This window comes from Balaenoptera borealis (assembly GCF_965194805.1).
Source record: "Balaenoptera borealis genome assembly, chromosome: 1".
In the NCBI taxonomy this organism is placed as follows: domain Eukaryota; kingdom Metazoa; phylum Chordata; class Mammalia; order Artiodactyla; family Balaenopteridae; genus Balaenoptera; species Balaenoptera borealis.
The window spans coordinates 16,679,329-16,694,508 of NC_138860.1; the positions used below are offsets into that span (position 1 = coordinate 16,679,329).

The window sequence follows — 15,180 nt, forward strand, 5'->3', positions numbered from 1 at the left end:
ACCTGGTTTATGGCAGCACACAGTTCATTCTAAATCTGACTAGAATTAATAGTTATTATAAAGAACTGTGTAAAAGCTGCTTAATTTTCCTATCTAAGATATTACAGTTCCAAATATTCTGACTCATTTTTAAGTTTTTTCTTGTGTAAGTGCTTTTATTAAACACAGGAATTACTTCAAGATAGAGTAAGCATAATATCAGCAATGAAAGAGCCCAGTGATTTTATATTTTTACTGTCTAATTATGGAAAAGTTAGTTCTCTTAAATCACCATACCTTAGTCTACTCCCGCCCTTTTCCTAAAGCCAGTTTTCAGAGCAGATGTACAGAGTAAAGAGAACTTTCTCAGTCCCCCTGCTGCTCCACCACACACACACACACACACACACACACACACACACACACACACACACTGATTTCTAAGGAAACAAGGAAACATACAACCCTCTTCTCGCCACATGCTCTACCCAGTCACTGCCATGACATGCGAGACTGACAGAAAGATAGGCAGCTACGTTCAAGGTTTGCAATATATGTGAAAAGAAAATTTAACCAAACGCTAGGCATATATTGAGACCACACTAACCTCGCAACCCAGTGCAGCAGAAACTCTGTTCGTATTCAACCTGGAGCCCCACTGATCTAAAATGGCCCATCATTTTTCTTACCATTACTCTGAAGCAGTCTCTTAGGCCTTACAAAAACAAAAAACAAAAAACTGCACTATGTGAGAAAATCATCCACTTGTCAGCAAGGATAAACATTAGTGTTCTTTGGGAACCTTTGTAAATTATATGGGTCCTTTCCAAACCCAACAGGGCCCAGACACATGATTTTATTTTTTAAGCATTACAAGTAATTCAAATATGCACCGTTCTTATGAAGATCATGAACAATCATTTCTTAAACTGAGTTCTAGAAGCACCTAGGATCAAAATATTCTCGATTATAAAGGACTGTATAATTTCTAGAGTCTATAGCAGGGGTAGGCAAATTTTCTATAAAGTAGAAAATACTGTAGGCTCCACAGGCCATTAGGTCTCTGTCACAACTACTCAACTTTTCCCATGGTAAGGCCAAGACAATCATAAGAAATATGGAAATGAATGGATATGGCTGTGTTCTAATAAAATTTTATTTACAAAATCAAGTGATGGCCAGCCAGTTTGCTGACCCCTGGTCTACATACAATCTTTATAGTCTATAATTTCAGGTGTTCACAAGTTCCCTTTAATGACTTTCAACTTGATCTTTTCATTTTAATGATAACTTGAAAACAAACACACGTGTGATTCAACTGGATTTAACACTTACAATACGAAACACGCATAACGCTTCCAACACTTGAGTATTTATTATGTGCCAGGCTCATTTCTAAGTGTTTCATATGCATTACCTCATTTCATTTTCACATAATAACCCTATAAGGTGGTAGTGGAAATACACAGAAACAGAGATTTAAGGGAGGCTTGCCCAAAGTGACACATGTAGGAAGTGGTAGAAGCAGGATTCAAACTGTGGCAATCTGGTTCCAGAGCCTGAATGCTCACCCAACTACAGCCAAGAACAGCTACACAAGTCCAGTATCTGGTTTGCATTTTTATTTATGATTGATTTAGCAGCAGGGGATACTATTTATTGTTGAGACAGATTTAATACGCATCTATGTAAAGCTGATGACTCACAGTTAAGCATTATATTCTTCTGAACAGAAAAAAGGGATGGGAGACCTGAATCAACATAAGGCACTGGGCAGTTGGGTGGTGAAAGTGAGTCGAATTCAAAGAACCAGTGTTGTAATCCTCAGTAAAATGCACACTGTGAGCAATTAAGTAATAGGACATTGTCTTTCAGTTAATGTGGGTTTGTATTTTCCAGATCTATCTCCTTAGACATTCTGAAGGAATAAACAAAAAGTCTATATAGACAAACATTTTTCAAAAACACGGTGATTCAAATATATATATTTTAAATGAACTCTGGAAGGCTGCTAAAAATTTTTTTTGCCTTTAAAAGGTTACTCGGGTTTCAGAGCACTGAATTTGATGAAGAGAAATATGCATCACATAGGAATTAGCATTAAGCCAATACAAGGGCTACAATTCCAACTACATTGATAAGCCAAATGGATCTTATTTCAATACCTAAATGTTAATAATTGCCTTTTTAGTTTTCCCTTTATTGCAATGAATATTTTGTTTTTTTCCTTTAACACCATGTCTTTGGAGGAAACGTAGTCTGAGAATTATTATCTCAGAAAACAATACTGTACCTTTAAAAAAATTCACTGGAAGCCAGTTTAACATGTACTACAATAAAGATCCTTTGTCTAAAGGAAGACTCAGTATCACCTGGTTCTGGAGGAATTTACTTTTTGAAGAAATAGTTTTCTTATCAATGGGTGAATGACTGGTTCTAAATAGTAATATGAAATTAATTAACTCAATGCATGAATATAATCTCCAACTAAAATTGCAGGTTATTTTGGAAGTTAAACTTTAGCGCTTTACTTTAGAAGAGAAAATGTAATGGTACTAACATTAGAAAAAGCTTAGCACATCAGATTTAATCTACTGAAATTTGATACTATTCATTAATTTCATTTAAATTAATTCATTATACTGCTGTGACTAATGCAGTTTAACCAAATATAACCAATAATATTACTAAAAATGAAAGCAAAATTTCTTTATAACATTATTAAAATTGTGCCAGCCTTATCTGATTTTATACTGATTTTCTTAAGAGAAAATAAAAAATATTTTAACTAGAAGAATCTAACTTATTCCATGATGTGATTCAAACATGAATCAACTAAAAAACTACTTTAAAAAGCTTTTCAAAAAAACCCTTATAAAAACACAGAAAAAATACATTTAAGTGACATTCAGAGTTCAAATCACTTTTTCTCCTTTAGTTTCAACTCACCAGAGTCCTGCAAGTCAATCTCAACCAAAACTCCTGTAAATGAGCCAGTACTATTACAGTTAGTCAAGCTGCTTCACTTACACCTCTCAGGTAAAAGTGGCATCAACAAGCTTCACAGAAATAGTCATTATAAGAGACCATCACATGATCAATAGCTCATTTATTTCCTTTGCCTTGGCAGTTACTGAAGACCATTGCCCCAAAACATTTTATCCTAAAGATATTTTCTTAAATAAGCCCTTTCTTACTGGAGGCGAAAACTGGAAATATGTAACTTTTCTATACAAAAATCTATGTTTGTTAAGCAACCATAGTTTTAAAGACTGAATTATAGTAAAATCCAGTGAATTACCACTTAGCTAATTTGTAAGTTTTATATTCACATTTATAAAACAATTTCTCTTCATTTGGAACCCAGTGGAAATGAAATCTTTTGGGAATAGTTTGCACTGAATATAATATCTAAGAGAACACTAATTGTTTTCTTAAGCTAGTCCAAATGAATAGAATAAAATTACAGTCCCACTATTTATATAAAGTTGGATTTTGTAAAAGGAAATGACTTGAATAGATAAGCATTTTGTTTTTTTAGGTGGTATTATATTATGCTGAGCAATCTATAAAATGTATGATCAACCCAGAAATTGATATGCCAGTTACAGGTAAGAATATTTGGCCAAAGGTCAAGTTTGTTTGTTTGATTGCCCTCCTCCAGGCAACATTAAACATCCAGTAAAATGAGTGAATTTCTCTCGTTGGCTTCCTTTAACACCAAGTTCTAATTAATTCAGAAAAGGCCTTCCTAAACAATGTATGCTCTAGAGTGAGGAAGATCAGTTAATGTAGAAAACACTGCACTGAGTTTAAGGGTTTTTTCAAATGTTTTTGGTTCAAGGAAGAAGAATCAGGAAGCTGCCTTAGTCCTAAGTTACTGCTCCTATGTCCTCAAAGAGCTGACAAGTTGACCGAAGAACCAAGGGCCTCAAAGGGAGTCAACAATGTAGAGGCAGGCATAGCAGGAGTTGAAGTCCAAGAAAGCCCAGAAAACAAATTCCCCCCAATAACCAACAACTAACTATTTTGTCAACGATTATTACTTATTTGAAGCCTGTATTGGCAATAACTACTATTCCTAGAAGGGAAAAATATAGCATATATAGGAAAATTAGGGAATAATTTCCTTTTCTGAATACTGATAAAATAACTGTAACAAGAGGATGGACATGTGTGTCTACTGAATAAACCCACCAAGTTCATTATAAAACAAAAATCTTCCAGATATACCTAAAGGGTAATTGACTACAGCTTTCACATATCTAGTTAAGGAAAAAAAAATTAAATACTCTTTACCACCTCGTACATGGTAAAATTCTCATCTTCATCTCTGTAAAAAATAAGATCTTCTACAAAGTTAAGTAATTTTAGGAGTGGAGTGCTAAAAGGTACCTATGCTAAATACAACTGTTCAATTGGCTTCAAAAATTTAAGGGAGTAACGATTTACATGTTAGATTCTGTATGAATAAAAATTCAGTGAGTACAAAAACACTGAACCAATAGTACATAGTCAAGAACTATGTTGATGAATATATACTATTACTACCACAAGCTTAAGAAGAAAATAGTTTTGGAATTAGCATGCCTTGATATTCATGTGAGCTTTTACTTAAGATAGGAAAGGTTGGTTGGTCTTAAAAGTATATAGCAAATAGCCAAACAGATTAAAATGAACACATAATGGTGTAGACCATGACCGTGGGAGACTAAACAGGCAAATGATGAGCCTTAAAGATGGCACATCAAGGGCTAAATTTTATGACTAATTTAACAAAATATGATTCATAAGAATGTTCTAAAGTTTGATCAAGATTTCTGCTGCTCATAGGAATTTACAGATTTCCTTCCTTAATGGCAATATTATTTGTCCAAACAAGTCTTTATCTCAGTCTAGTAACCAATTAAGAGATTACATCTTCAATTTTCTCTATTTATGTATTTTGGGACAGATCATAGGAAATTAAGAATAACTCTAACATTAAATGGTAACACTTGGGCTAGTTTAGAAATTCCTTGACTTATCTATATAAACCATTAATTGTAAGTAATCTTTTCTCTGTTTTTTAAAAAAGTAGCATGGGGGGTGGGGGAATCTATCTTATTCTGAAACATGCAAATGATTAATTATAACTTTATATTGACACTAGGCAATAAATATAGAATAGAATTCACTAGGGGGAAAAAAAGGCTGGGAGGAAACTGTAGAGAACATGAGCTTTAAGAGTCAAAGCAAGAATTTGGAAGCTAGGGCTTCCCTGGTGGCGCAGTGGTTGAGAATCTGCCTGCCAATGCAGGGAACACAGGTTCGAGCCCTGGTCTGGGAGGATCCCACATGCCTGTGGAGCAACAGGGCCCGTGAGCCACAATTACTGAGCCTGCGCGTCTGGAGCCTGTGCTCCACAACAAGAGAGGCCGCGATGGTGAGAGGCCCGCGCACCGCGATGAAGAGTGGTCCCCACTTGCCGCAACTAGAGAAAGCCCTCGCACAGAAACGAAGACTCAACACAGTCATAAATAAATAAATAAAAAGAACGTGAATTTCTTTAAAAAAAAAAAAAAAAGCAAACTGGGCTATTCATTTCAAAACAAACAAAAAAAAAAGAATTTGGAAGCTAAATTATACTATAGTCATCAGCCAGAGGACCTTGGACAAATTACTTATCTTTTGATTCTGTTTCTTCTTCATAAAAATGTGTATAATGACTATCCTGTAGGGATTCTGTGAGGATACGAATGGGTACTTATGTGTGAGAGCAGTTATTTCATCTTTCAACAACCTCTACACACAAATAAGAGGAAATTGTTATTGAAATAGCAAATCATTCTTCTTTTAAGGTACAAACTATATTATGAATCCTGAGTATGTCATAATAAAAGCTAAGACCATCAACTTTTCTGAGTTCTTGAACCTCTCTGAATGACGGTGAGAGAGGAGTTAACAGACATTTGCAAAAATCTTGCATACAATTTCAAGAAATTTAAGCACTTCCTTAAAGACTTCTATCGATTAAAAAAAAAAAACCAAAAATCTCAGGTTAAAAAAAAAAAATAATGCTCTGTATTTGACCTACTCCTATCCTACTGATATACAGATATAAGAAAAAAAAAGATGAAAGGATATCATCCTTCCAAGTTAAGAGCCACAAGGTTCGCCACCAAACAGAAAAACTCATTTCCCATGATGGGAGCAAAAGTTCTACTGACTTGCACTCAACTGGAGGTGTTGCTGGCAGCCACTACTTTGTCACTTCTGTCACCACGGGAACCCCCAGAAAGCTTTCTTTCCTCCTTACCCTAGCAACGTGACAAAAGGCAGATCATACATGGCTTTACCAAAAAAAAATCGAATTATACTTTCCAAACACTGATTTTCTAATTCTACTTTCCAAATAGTGATCTAATAAGGCAGCTCATTCATTATTTAAATTTGAAGATCATTCTTCTGATTTTTTTTCTTCATTTAACGACTTCAAGGGTCATTCAAACTTCTTTCCTTATACTGTAAACACTTTCAAAAAGTAAACTATTGAATAAAAAACTGCCTAAGGAAATAAAGTCAAAGTCTAAAACAAACAAAAATAATGTAAAGCCTAAAAAATAATTCATAACAATTCTTGTTAACAAGCATATATTAAAGTGCATCTAGGCGACCTTCTAATATTTAGGAAATGAGTCTCATGCATTGCTCATACATGGTGAATACTCAATATTTTTGAATATATTCTGAACTCCTAGAATAGGAATGAGAATGAAGACAACTGAATATTAATTACAAGTACCTAGCATAATGCTTGACACATAACAGATGTTTTAAAAAAAGTCTGCTGAATGAACAAATAACAAAGGAAATATATGACTTGACTGAAAATTTTAACAATCCAGATTTCAAATTACAGAAACCTGACTTAGACAAACCTGACAGTATGAAACTGAGTTCAAGACAAAAGGCCAAAAAAAAAAAAAAGCAGTTATTTAAAAAGCACATTTTCACTATGCAGTTTTCCAGACCTAAAGAAAATTAAAATAGCAAATAGAAATGAAATGATAGAAGAAAATGTCCAGAATCAAGTTTATTTGTAATGGGTTTTTTTTTAAAGCAAAGCCACATAAAGTGAAATAAATAGATACTATAGCTCAGTAGATCAATAATGATTCAATAGTTTCATTATCAAGAACTAATTTTAAAAAATCTGTTTAGTTCAACCTACAAAATCTTTCAAAAAAAAAAAAAAAAAACCTCAGAAATTGACTTTAAATATAAATCACTAATAAAGTAAAAAGTAATAAAGTGTGTCAAAATTCTAAATGTGATCTGTCCATTAAATGAATCAAATTTTAAAAGGCAGGTTAACATTTTAAGTACCAAAATAGATACTTTTTGGACCCTACTTTCAAAATTGTATGTGAATGAGGTGGCAGGAAGAGAAGATAGACATTCCCAGCTACAAAGATTTTATAAAAATATAATATGAACTATTTATAATAACTTGCACAAAAAAACATATATTTCCTGACACACAAAAAAAACATAGAACTTTTATTATTTAATTGTATAAAACTTTTCTTCCTTAGGCTTTTAAATTATAAAATAATATACCAGTTCTACCTTTCAACAAATTATTAAGAAAGAGAGGAATCATCTACATTTACCCATGTGGTGCCTGAAAATTGAAAAACCAGCCTGGACATTGGAGAAAAAGTTGAACTCAAGATGGGAGTTAGATACATCAGGAATTCTAGCCTAGTTAACGAATCTGGGCATATACCTTCCGGTTTATATACTCCTTGTGATATGGTAGCTCATTCGGACACATAGGCAGTATGCTAGGATAGTTAAGAATTTTTTTCTTTTAGATATACTGGAATCATACTGCAAATATGATACTTGGGTATATATTTAAACTACATTTGCTCCTGTCTCACCACCTCTAAAATGCAAAAAATAATAGCACCTACCTCAAAAAATCTACAAGAGATGTACTTAAAACCCGGCACCAAATAACGGCTTAGTAGTAGCATCCTTAGTGGCACTGATATTTCGTCACTGGCATAAAACGCACAGGCATAGTACAGCAAATGTATGATCAATGAATGAAAAAGACAATTCCATTACGAAATTTTGAATAAGGTGATGGTTGCCCAGATGAACTAGAAAAAAGGGATCCAAATTTCTGGAACACACTCATTCTGTCAAATCAGGCATGATTTAAGAATTCCATTCAAAAACCCTGATAACATGCCAGGCACTATGTTATACTCTGGTGCTATAAGAAAGGATGAATTCCATGTCAAGTAAAATAGAGAACTAAAAGAGGGTTTCTCTATATTATAAAGAGGTACCTAACCATGAATTGGGTGGAAGGTGGAAGGGTGAGAAAGGAGGTGAAAGAGTCATACTTTTAAATTAGATAGTCATTTATTGCACAAATCAGTATCACTATAACAAGAGCAGACCAGTCTACAGAACACATTTTGTCTTCCCCCCCCCCCCTTAAAGAGATGCTTAATGGTGAAACATTAAGAAAGGTACCCTGGAGAGGGAACCCTGAAGTGATGGAAATGTCCCATATCTTGTTTTGTGTTGTGGTTACACAGTGTATACAACTGCCAAAACTAAAAATACTAAACACTTAAGAACTATGTGTTTTATTTTATGCTAACTGCTTCACCATTAAAAAAAAAAAAAGGCTCATTTAAAAAAAAAAGTGCTATTTTTCTCACAGGAAAATGTGAGCATTTAAAAGGAGCATAACCAAGATAATGGCTATAGTTCCTTGTGCTATACAGTATATCCTTGTTGCTTATCTATTTTATACATAGTTGTTTGTATGTCTTCAGCCCATGCCCCTAATATGCCCCTCCGCATTATCTTGTAATAACTTTCAATGGAGTATAATTTGTAAAAATACTGAATCACAATGCTGGACACCTGAAACTAATACAATATTGTAAATCAACTATATTTCAACTAAAACAATTTTTTAAAAAGGAGCATAAACAAGTCTATATTCATTATAAAATGAACTACAGAATGATATGATCTCATTCAAAACATTTTAGGCAAGATATTCTTTTAACTTTTCAGTGATAGGTGATGCAAAAGAAATTCTTCAGACCACAGACTACTAGAATCCCCCACATTCTCATTTGCTGCAGATCTAGGAATGGACAGACATATTACAGCTGCATTTCACCTGTTGTTCAACACTTTATGTTTGAGAACAGTCAGTGGAAATTTTGCTTCTTTCACTATTAGTCTTAGGTAGACTTGGAGGAAAAGGGTTTGGGAGAAAAACAAGACCGGAATTACAGAGCTTTCAACTAGAAATCCAAAACCCAGCTTCTAGCTCTAGGACTAAAGGATGCGTGGCAACACTGGACAAGTCACTTAACTATTCCGTGCCTCTGATAATCTCCTAGCATAGGGCTGTCATAAAGATAAAGTGTGTGTATTTGTGAAAGCACTCTGACAAGTCAAAGCAGTTTATTATTCTAAAGTGGCGTTGGTGGTATGATACTGTAGTCGAACTCCCAAATTTAATCCTGACATTTACATGTTCTCAGGGGACACCCCATGCACACCTATTTGAACTAGAATGGAACATTCAAGGGGCAGAAACTGGTAGGTTACTCCTACTCCAAAAACCCGAGGTAGGAGGGCGAAGTCTCCTCCACTGCTAAACTTCCAGGAGTCTAGATTTCTGGGATTTGATCTTCCAAAACACCTGGGATAATCTAGTAAATTTAAAAAGGCAAATGAGGAAATAAGGCCTATATTAAGATACATTCTTCTGCACCCTCGTCTTGTCAACAATCAATGAGGAAATGAATTGCTCCTGGAGTACAGAAAGGTTCACGCCAAAATTATCGTGGCGTGGTAGACAAGCCATCAGCAAGCATTAACTGTATTCCTTCGCAAATCTTTAGCACACACCTCAACGCCTTCCTCAAACTGCGTCCATCCCAGGCACGAGTGAGAGCAAGGCCTAAAGGTCTTCAGATCATCCATCACAACTCCCTCCCCCTTCCATTCCAGGTCCAGCGGCCTCCGGCCATCACACCCTTTCCAGATCTCCCATCCCCTGGGCCGCCAGCCTCACCAGCTGTTCCCGGCGGCTGGAGCTCCGATCGGTTGGCGCCCGGCGGCCCCGAACATTAACGACACCCAGGAGCCTGGCCTCGAGGCTCAGGCCCGAGAACAGACTCCAACTACCACAGCACCAGCAGCTTCCCAGAAGCAGTTCAGCATTTTGAGCTGAGCTTCCGGAAGCCGACTGACGGCGGAAACCGGATGCCAGGAGCAACCATTAGCTCTCCTCCCCGCCCCCACCCCAGCTTCCTTCTCCGAGAATCTCCTCCTTTTGCTCGCAGAAGATATAGAAGCCAATAACTTGAAATTTTTCATAAGCAAAATTTCTTAATTTTTCTTTCTAGTCTTCCGGAAACTGAAACAGTGTGAGGGAGAAAAATGTAAAGTCAACGAAAAGTTGAACCCCCGGGACCAGCGGAATGGTTTAGCCCGGTTGCCTAGGAGACCGAGAGTAACTCCAGTGGTGCAGCTGGCGCGCTGAGGCTATGGCCACGTTAGCCCGGCTGCAAGCTCGGTCGACGAGTGTAGCACGTCAGTACTACTACAGGAACAGGTAGGGCATCAACTGGGGGAGCGCAAAAAGGCCTGGCTTCATCCCCAGCCCGTTATTCCTCAACAGGAGCTTCCTATGAGCAAATTCCCTAACTCGCTGAGTACCACCCGCTTCTCTTCGTCATTTGTGGGCTGCAAACAGAATCGCAAATTTAAAAGTAGTGTTAGCATACAGGGGGATTATAGATACAGGGGGCCATGGTTATCAGCTGGAGATGATTTTAAAAATTCCAGTGTAAATAAAATTGTAAAATGAAGTGTTTTCCTTTGACATCATCACTCCGCAATGTGATGAAACCTGTGTCCTCCTTGTAGAAGGATTAATGGCCTGACTGGGGTCGCCCAGCCTCCTTAGCTGGGTGAGCTCAGAGTATCCCCCATCTACCTGGGGATTTGAACCTCCATTATGTCACAAATATCATTGAACTCAACTGTTCTGTGACTCAATTGTCTTCCCGAAGTGACAGTATCTAAACTATTCTGACAGGATAATCAGTACCAATATGTTAATTAATAGAAGAGGGCTAAGGAAGACACTAGCGGCCTTATCCATCTCTCTATACCTAATCTTCTCACTAGAGGTTCATTTGAACACTGGCCTTCTGGAAGCAGTGCCTCAGGAGGTTTTCCAACTTAAGAAAAAAATCCAAAAAAAGTAAACCAGACCATAGTAGAAGATAGTGACATGCTAGACCAATGGAAAATATGCCAAGAAGACAGAATCTTGCTGAGCTCTTCTTATTCTAACAGTTTTCTCACCTACTGTATTCTTAGAGCACCGTGTACCTTTTACAGGACTTGATCACAATTTAATTTTACATTCTGTTGTGAGATAATATATGAGATATATAAGTATCATCCCTCTTAGCTGCACAATAATTACTTGTCTAATAATTCCATAAATGAATCTTTCAATCAATCATTGGTCCTGGTTTACATAAATGTATGAAAAATAGCTACAGACAGAAATTATGTATTATCTATAATTATAGATAAATTATGTGGAAGGTCCTGTATTTATGACATAGATATCTAAAAGAAATAAATTCCATCCCTCTGATGTTCACAGCCTAATATGGAATATAGGCACTTAAAAGATATTTACAACAGAGTAAGCATGAACAGGAAGGGAAATGCCTAACGTTTCTTGAGCGCCGATTATATGCTGGGCATTGCATTAGGAACTTTTCCATACAATATTCATTTGGTTTTCACAACTTTACAAGTTAATGTATTAATCTATATTTTTAGAGCTTGAGAACAGTGCTGTAGAAAAGCTTGGTGAAGTGTCATGCAACTGCAAACAGACATAATTTTTTTCTAAAGATTTCAGTGTTAATCTTTGTCCCCATCTCCTGACTTTTGACAATGGGCACATTTTCCCAAAGCTGGAGGTGGTTTGGAGAAAAAACTAGGGCTCTACAAAGGCCATGATGAGAATAGGCTGGCATTCCTTCCATTTCATTTATTATTATTATTAATATTTTCAGTATGAAGGAAAGTCTCTAAAGATCACGAAGGAATCAAAATTTCTGTTTGCCTAGTTTAAAAAAAAAAGGATATTGATTAGCATAGGAGCAAAAACCATATAAAATGTTAGTATATGAAAAAATAAACGGGCAATTTCCTTAAGAAATTGTTGTCATTTCTCATCTGTTATTGACTAGATTAGTTCTTTTGTAAACTTCAGTGTACATCACCTGAGGGTCTTGGTAAAATGCAGATTCTGATTCAGTGGGTCTCAGTTATGGCCAGCAAATCTGCATTTCTCACAAGAGTTCCTGTCAGGCCCCATTTTGCATAAAAAGGGAGACTTTGTAAGAAAAAAAAATGGTGCATGGGCCTATCGTTTAATTTGTGAACATCCATACAAGTTATATATTTATTCCTTCTTTACATGAGACAAAGAAAATGAGGTTCAGGTGGATTGATAATTTGTATGAGGTCATACAACTACTAAGTTCCAAAACCAAAAAACCCAACTCTAAGGCCTATGCTCTTCACTACCATACTAGACAAGATTTTCTTCCCACTACACTGGTTTTGATGAATTAACTCACAGGAAGCACCAAGATCCAGAAATCCAAATGGCATGAGCATACCGTTTCAACTCCATTAGCATGTAGGCACCAGAGTTGGAAGAAACAATTTTAATTCTTCTTGGTTTGTTTTAATGTCTTCTATGTTGGTAACAAGGCAGTGGCAAAAATGTTTCTACCTAACAGCTGGCACCAGATTGCCTCTGAAGTTGAAACATGACTTTGCTGGGAAAAATATACTATGACTAAGTGCTTAGATTAACACCTGAATCCTCCAGGACCTGGGTGTCCACCCAGGAAGAGAGAAGCTTCTCTGCCTAACATAGGGGAAAGTTTTGGAACTCCAAGAAGTGAAAAGCAAATATGGTGGTAGCTGATGTGATAAGAAAGCCAGGGGCATGGGTAGAGTTGTGCATTATGAAACCCGTCCAAGCCCTTGGGGAAGTTGCTCCCACAAGAAATGTTTGGTGGGCACTCATGTTTGGCGGTCTACTCATCAAAGAGACTGAATATTGTGTCTAGGATGTTACAGGGTGGCACAAAGATAATACACAGTTGTTATTTAACTAAGTATTGGCCTTTTTTTTTTTTTAAACTTTCACTATGACTTCCTAGTTTCATTTCTATTCTCCTGAATTACTGAGATTTCTATGTGACTTATTGATCATTTATACTATCCTATTTGTGGAAAGAAGAATTTGGTATATGTTCATTAATCATATTCTTCATTTTCCCCATATCCTTATTTAAATTTCATCTAGTTGATCTGTCAAATGCTAATAGGAATGAGTTCAAAATATCCCTCTTCCACTGAATTCCACTGAGTTTCCACTGTGTGGTATCCTTTTATGTCATGTTATTTAGCTTATATATGTGTACTGGTGTGTGTCTCTTCATTATTGGCTATATATTGGTCTTTTTTGAATGTGCAAAATGTTTCACCTTTGAATCCTACTTGCAATTTTTTTAAATTATTTTTATTATTTCTTTAAACAGATTTAATGCAGTAACATACAACTTGTAATATTAATATTGATCCTCTTTTATCTGATCTGAGTTAATCATATCGTTTTTATATATTTCTCTTCACAAACAGCACATTTTAGGGTTTTAAATAATTAGAACCCAGGAAGTTTGTGATGGGTTAAGTTTGTTTCTTTTTTTTTAATTTAATTTTTTATTTTATATTGGAGTATAGTAGATTTACAATGTTTTGTAGTTTCAGGTGTACAGCAAAGTGATTCATTTCTACATATACATATTGATATATAGGCATTTTACATGTTCACCCTATGTTAAGCTACTTTTTAATTCTTGTCCCTCTCTGTCATGCCTTCTCATGTAGAAGCTGTGTTTTTTTTTTTTTTTTTTTAGATTTTAATATTATTCAGAAGGGAACTTATTTCTAACATTTCTTATGAGAACTTAATGCACTCTACTTAGATTCTCAATACTGTATTTATGAATTAAATATTCACTGATTAATTAAATATGGATGGAGCACCTATTATGTGCTAAGGACTGTTGTAGGTATTGAGGATACAGCAGTGAACAAAAGAGTCATGAGGGAGACAGAACATAAATAAACTTACATATAATATTTTGTCTTGGGGTGATTGTAACCAAAAAGAATAAAGCAAGGTAGGGTGAGCAAAGCGTGAACAAACATCCTGTTTTAAATAGAGTGGTCTGAGGATGCTTCTCCAATCAGGTAATATTTGAACAGAGTCCTAATGACAGTGGATGAGTAGGCCTACTAGAAAGGGATCTCAGGGATGAGCCTTCAGGAGGTGTAACATCAAATGGTATGGCCCTGTTGTCAGAAGCCTGCATGAATGTGTTGCAGGACATGGTTGGAAGCCAGATCATTCGGGGCTTTTAAGCCATAGTAAGGATATTGGATTCTACTCTGATTAAGATAGGAAGTCATAGGGGATTTTCAATAGAGGAGTGACTTGATCTGACTTCTGTCTGTAAAAATAAATAATGAAGAAAACTCCGAACTTATTTTGAAATTGATAGAACATTTTGATTTTGTTTTCTTTTTTCTGCTTTCCTCCTCCAATTCCATAGTTTATTAGTTTAACTCTTTATGGCCTGTTTTGCTTGTTAAGAAAATTTAAGTTAAATCTGCCTTTATGAGAAAAATAAATAAGATTTACAATCATTTTAAACCATATATAGTTTTCTAAAGGTATATAAGCAGAAATTAACCTAATATATGTCAAAATCTCTTTTAATTAACTTAGCTGAAGGGTATGTGTAGGGGAACATTGAGAAAGCAGGTGCTCAGGAAGAGGGCTAGAAGTTCTACAGAGACACTGTAGAGACTGAGTGGCTAACTCAAATTTCCAGATCCCTTACCCTCTGAAGCGGGGCATGGGGAGTGCGTGAGGATAGAGAGAAGGGAGTAGAAAGAGAAATAAATGCAATTGAATAGCTGGTGTGTGCTGAGAACTCTGTTAAGTGCTTTCACAAATATTATTTTATTTTGACTTTCACAGTAATCATATGA

The 15,180-nt window shown here is 35.8% G+C and overlaps 2 protein-coding genes and 1 long non-coding RNA gene across 17 annotated transcripts in view; 1 reads left to right on the forward strand and 2 right to left on the reverse strand.

The window, feature by feature from the left end:
* GPATCH2 (G-patch domain containing 2) overlaps positions 1-10,261 on the reverse strand; it is a 183,718-nt gene extending 173,457 nt beyond the window's left edge. For 8 of the 12 annotated variants that reach the window (XR_014245369.1, XR_014245370.1, XM_082394778.1 and 5 more), the window contains exon 1: positions 10,085-10,251. Coding sequence is in view for 8 of the 12 variants with exons in the window: in XM_082394778.1 (XP_082250904.1) it covers positions 10,085-10,140 (56 nt within the window). In the remaining 4 variants the exon portion in view is untranslated. Of the gene's footprint in view, positions 1-586; positions 695-9,918; positions 10,065-10,084 lie in introns of those variants that run through there. The other 4 variants (XM_082394774.1, XM_082394772.1, XM_082394775.1 and 1 more) reach the window with 4 other exon arrangements.
* On the reverse strand, positions 2,133-6,805 carry LOC309630653. The gene is made up of 2 exons (XR_014245865.1): positions 5,608-6,805; positions 2,133-5,239 (listed from the first exon to the last, which is right to left on the reverse strand). It is a non-coding gene; the product is annotated as an uncharacterized lncRNA (long non-coding RNA).
* Positions 10,262-10,486: 225 nt separating the features above from the next.
* The window catches only part of SPATA17 (spermatogenesis associated 17), a 192,379-nt gene continuing 187,685 nt past the window's right edge, over positions 10,487-15,180 (forward strand). For 2 of the 4 annotated variants that reach the window (XM_082395107.1, XM_082395108.1), the window contains exon 1: positions 10,487-10,627. In XM_082395107.1, coding sequence (XP_082251233.1) covers positions 10,560-10,627 — 68 coding nt within the window. In that variant the 5' untranslated portion in view covers positions 10,487-10,559. The remainder of the gene's footprint in view (positions 10,628-15,180) is intronic. The other 2 variants (XM_082395109.1, XM_082395110.1) reach the window with 2 other exon arrangements.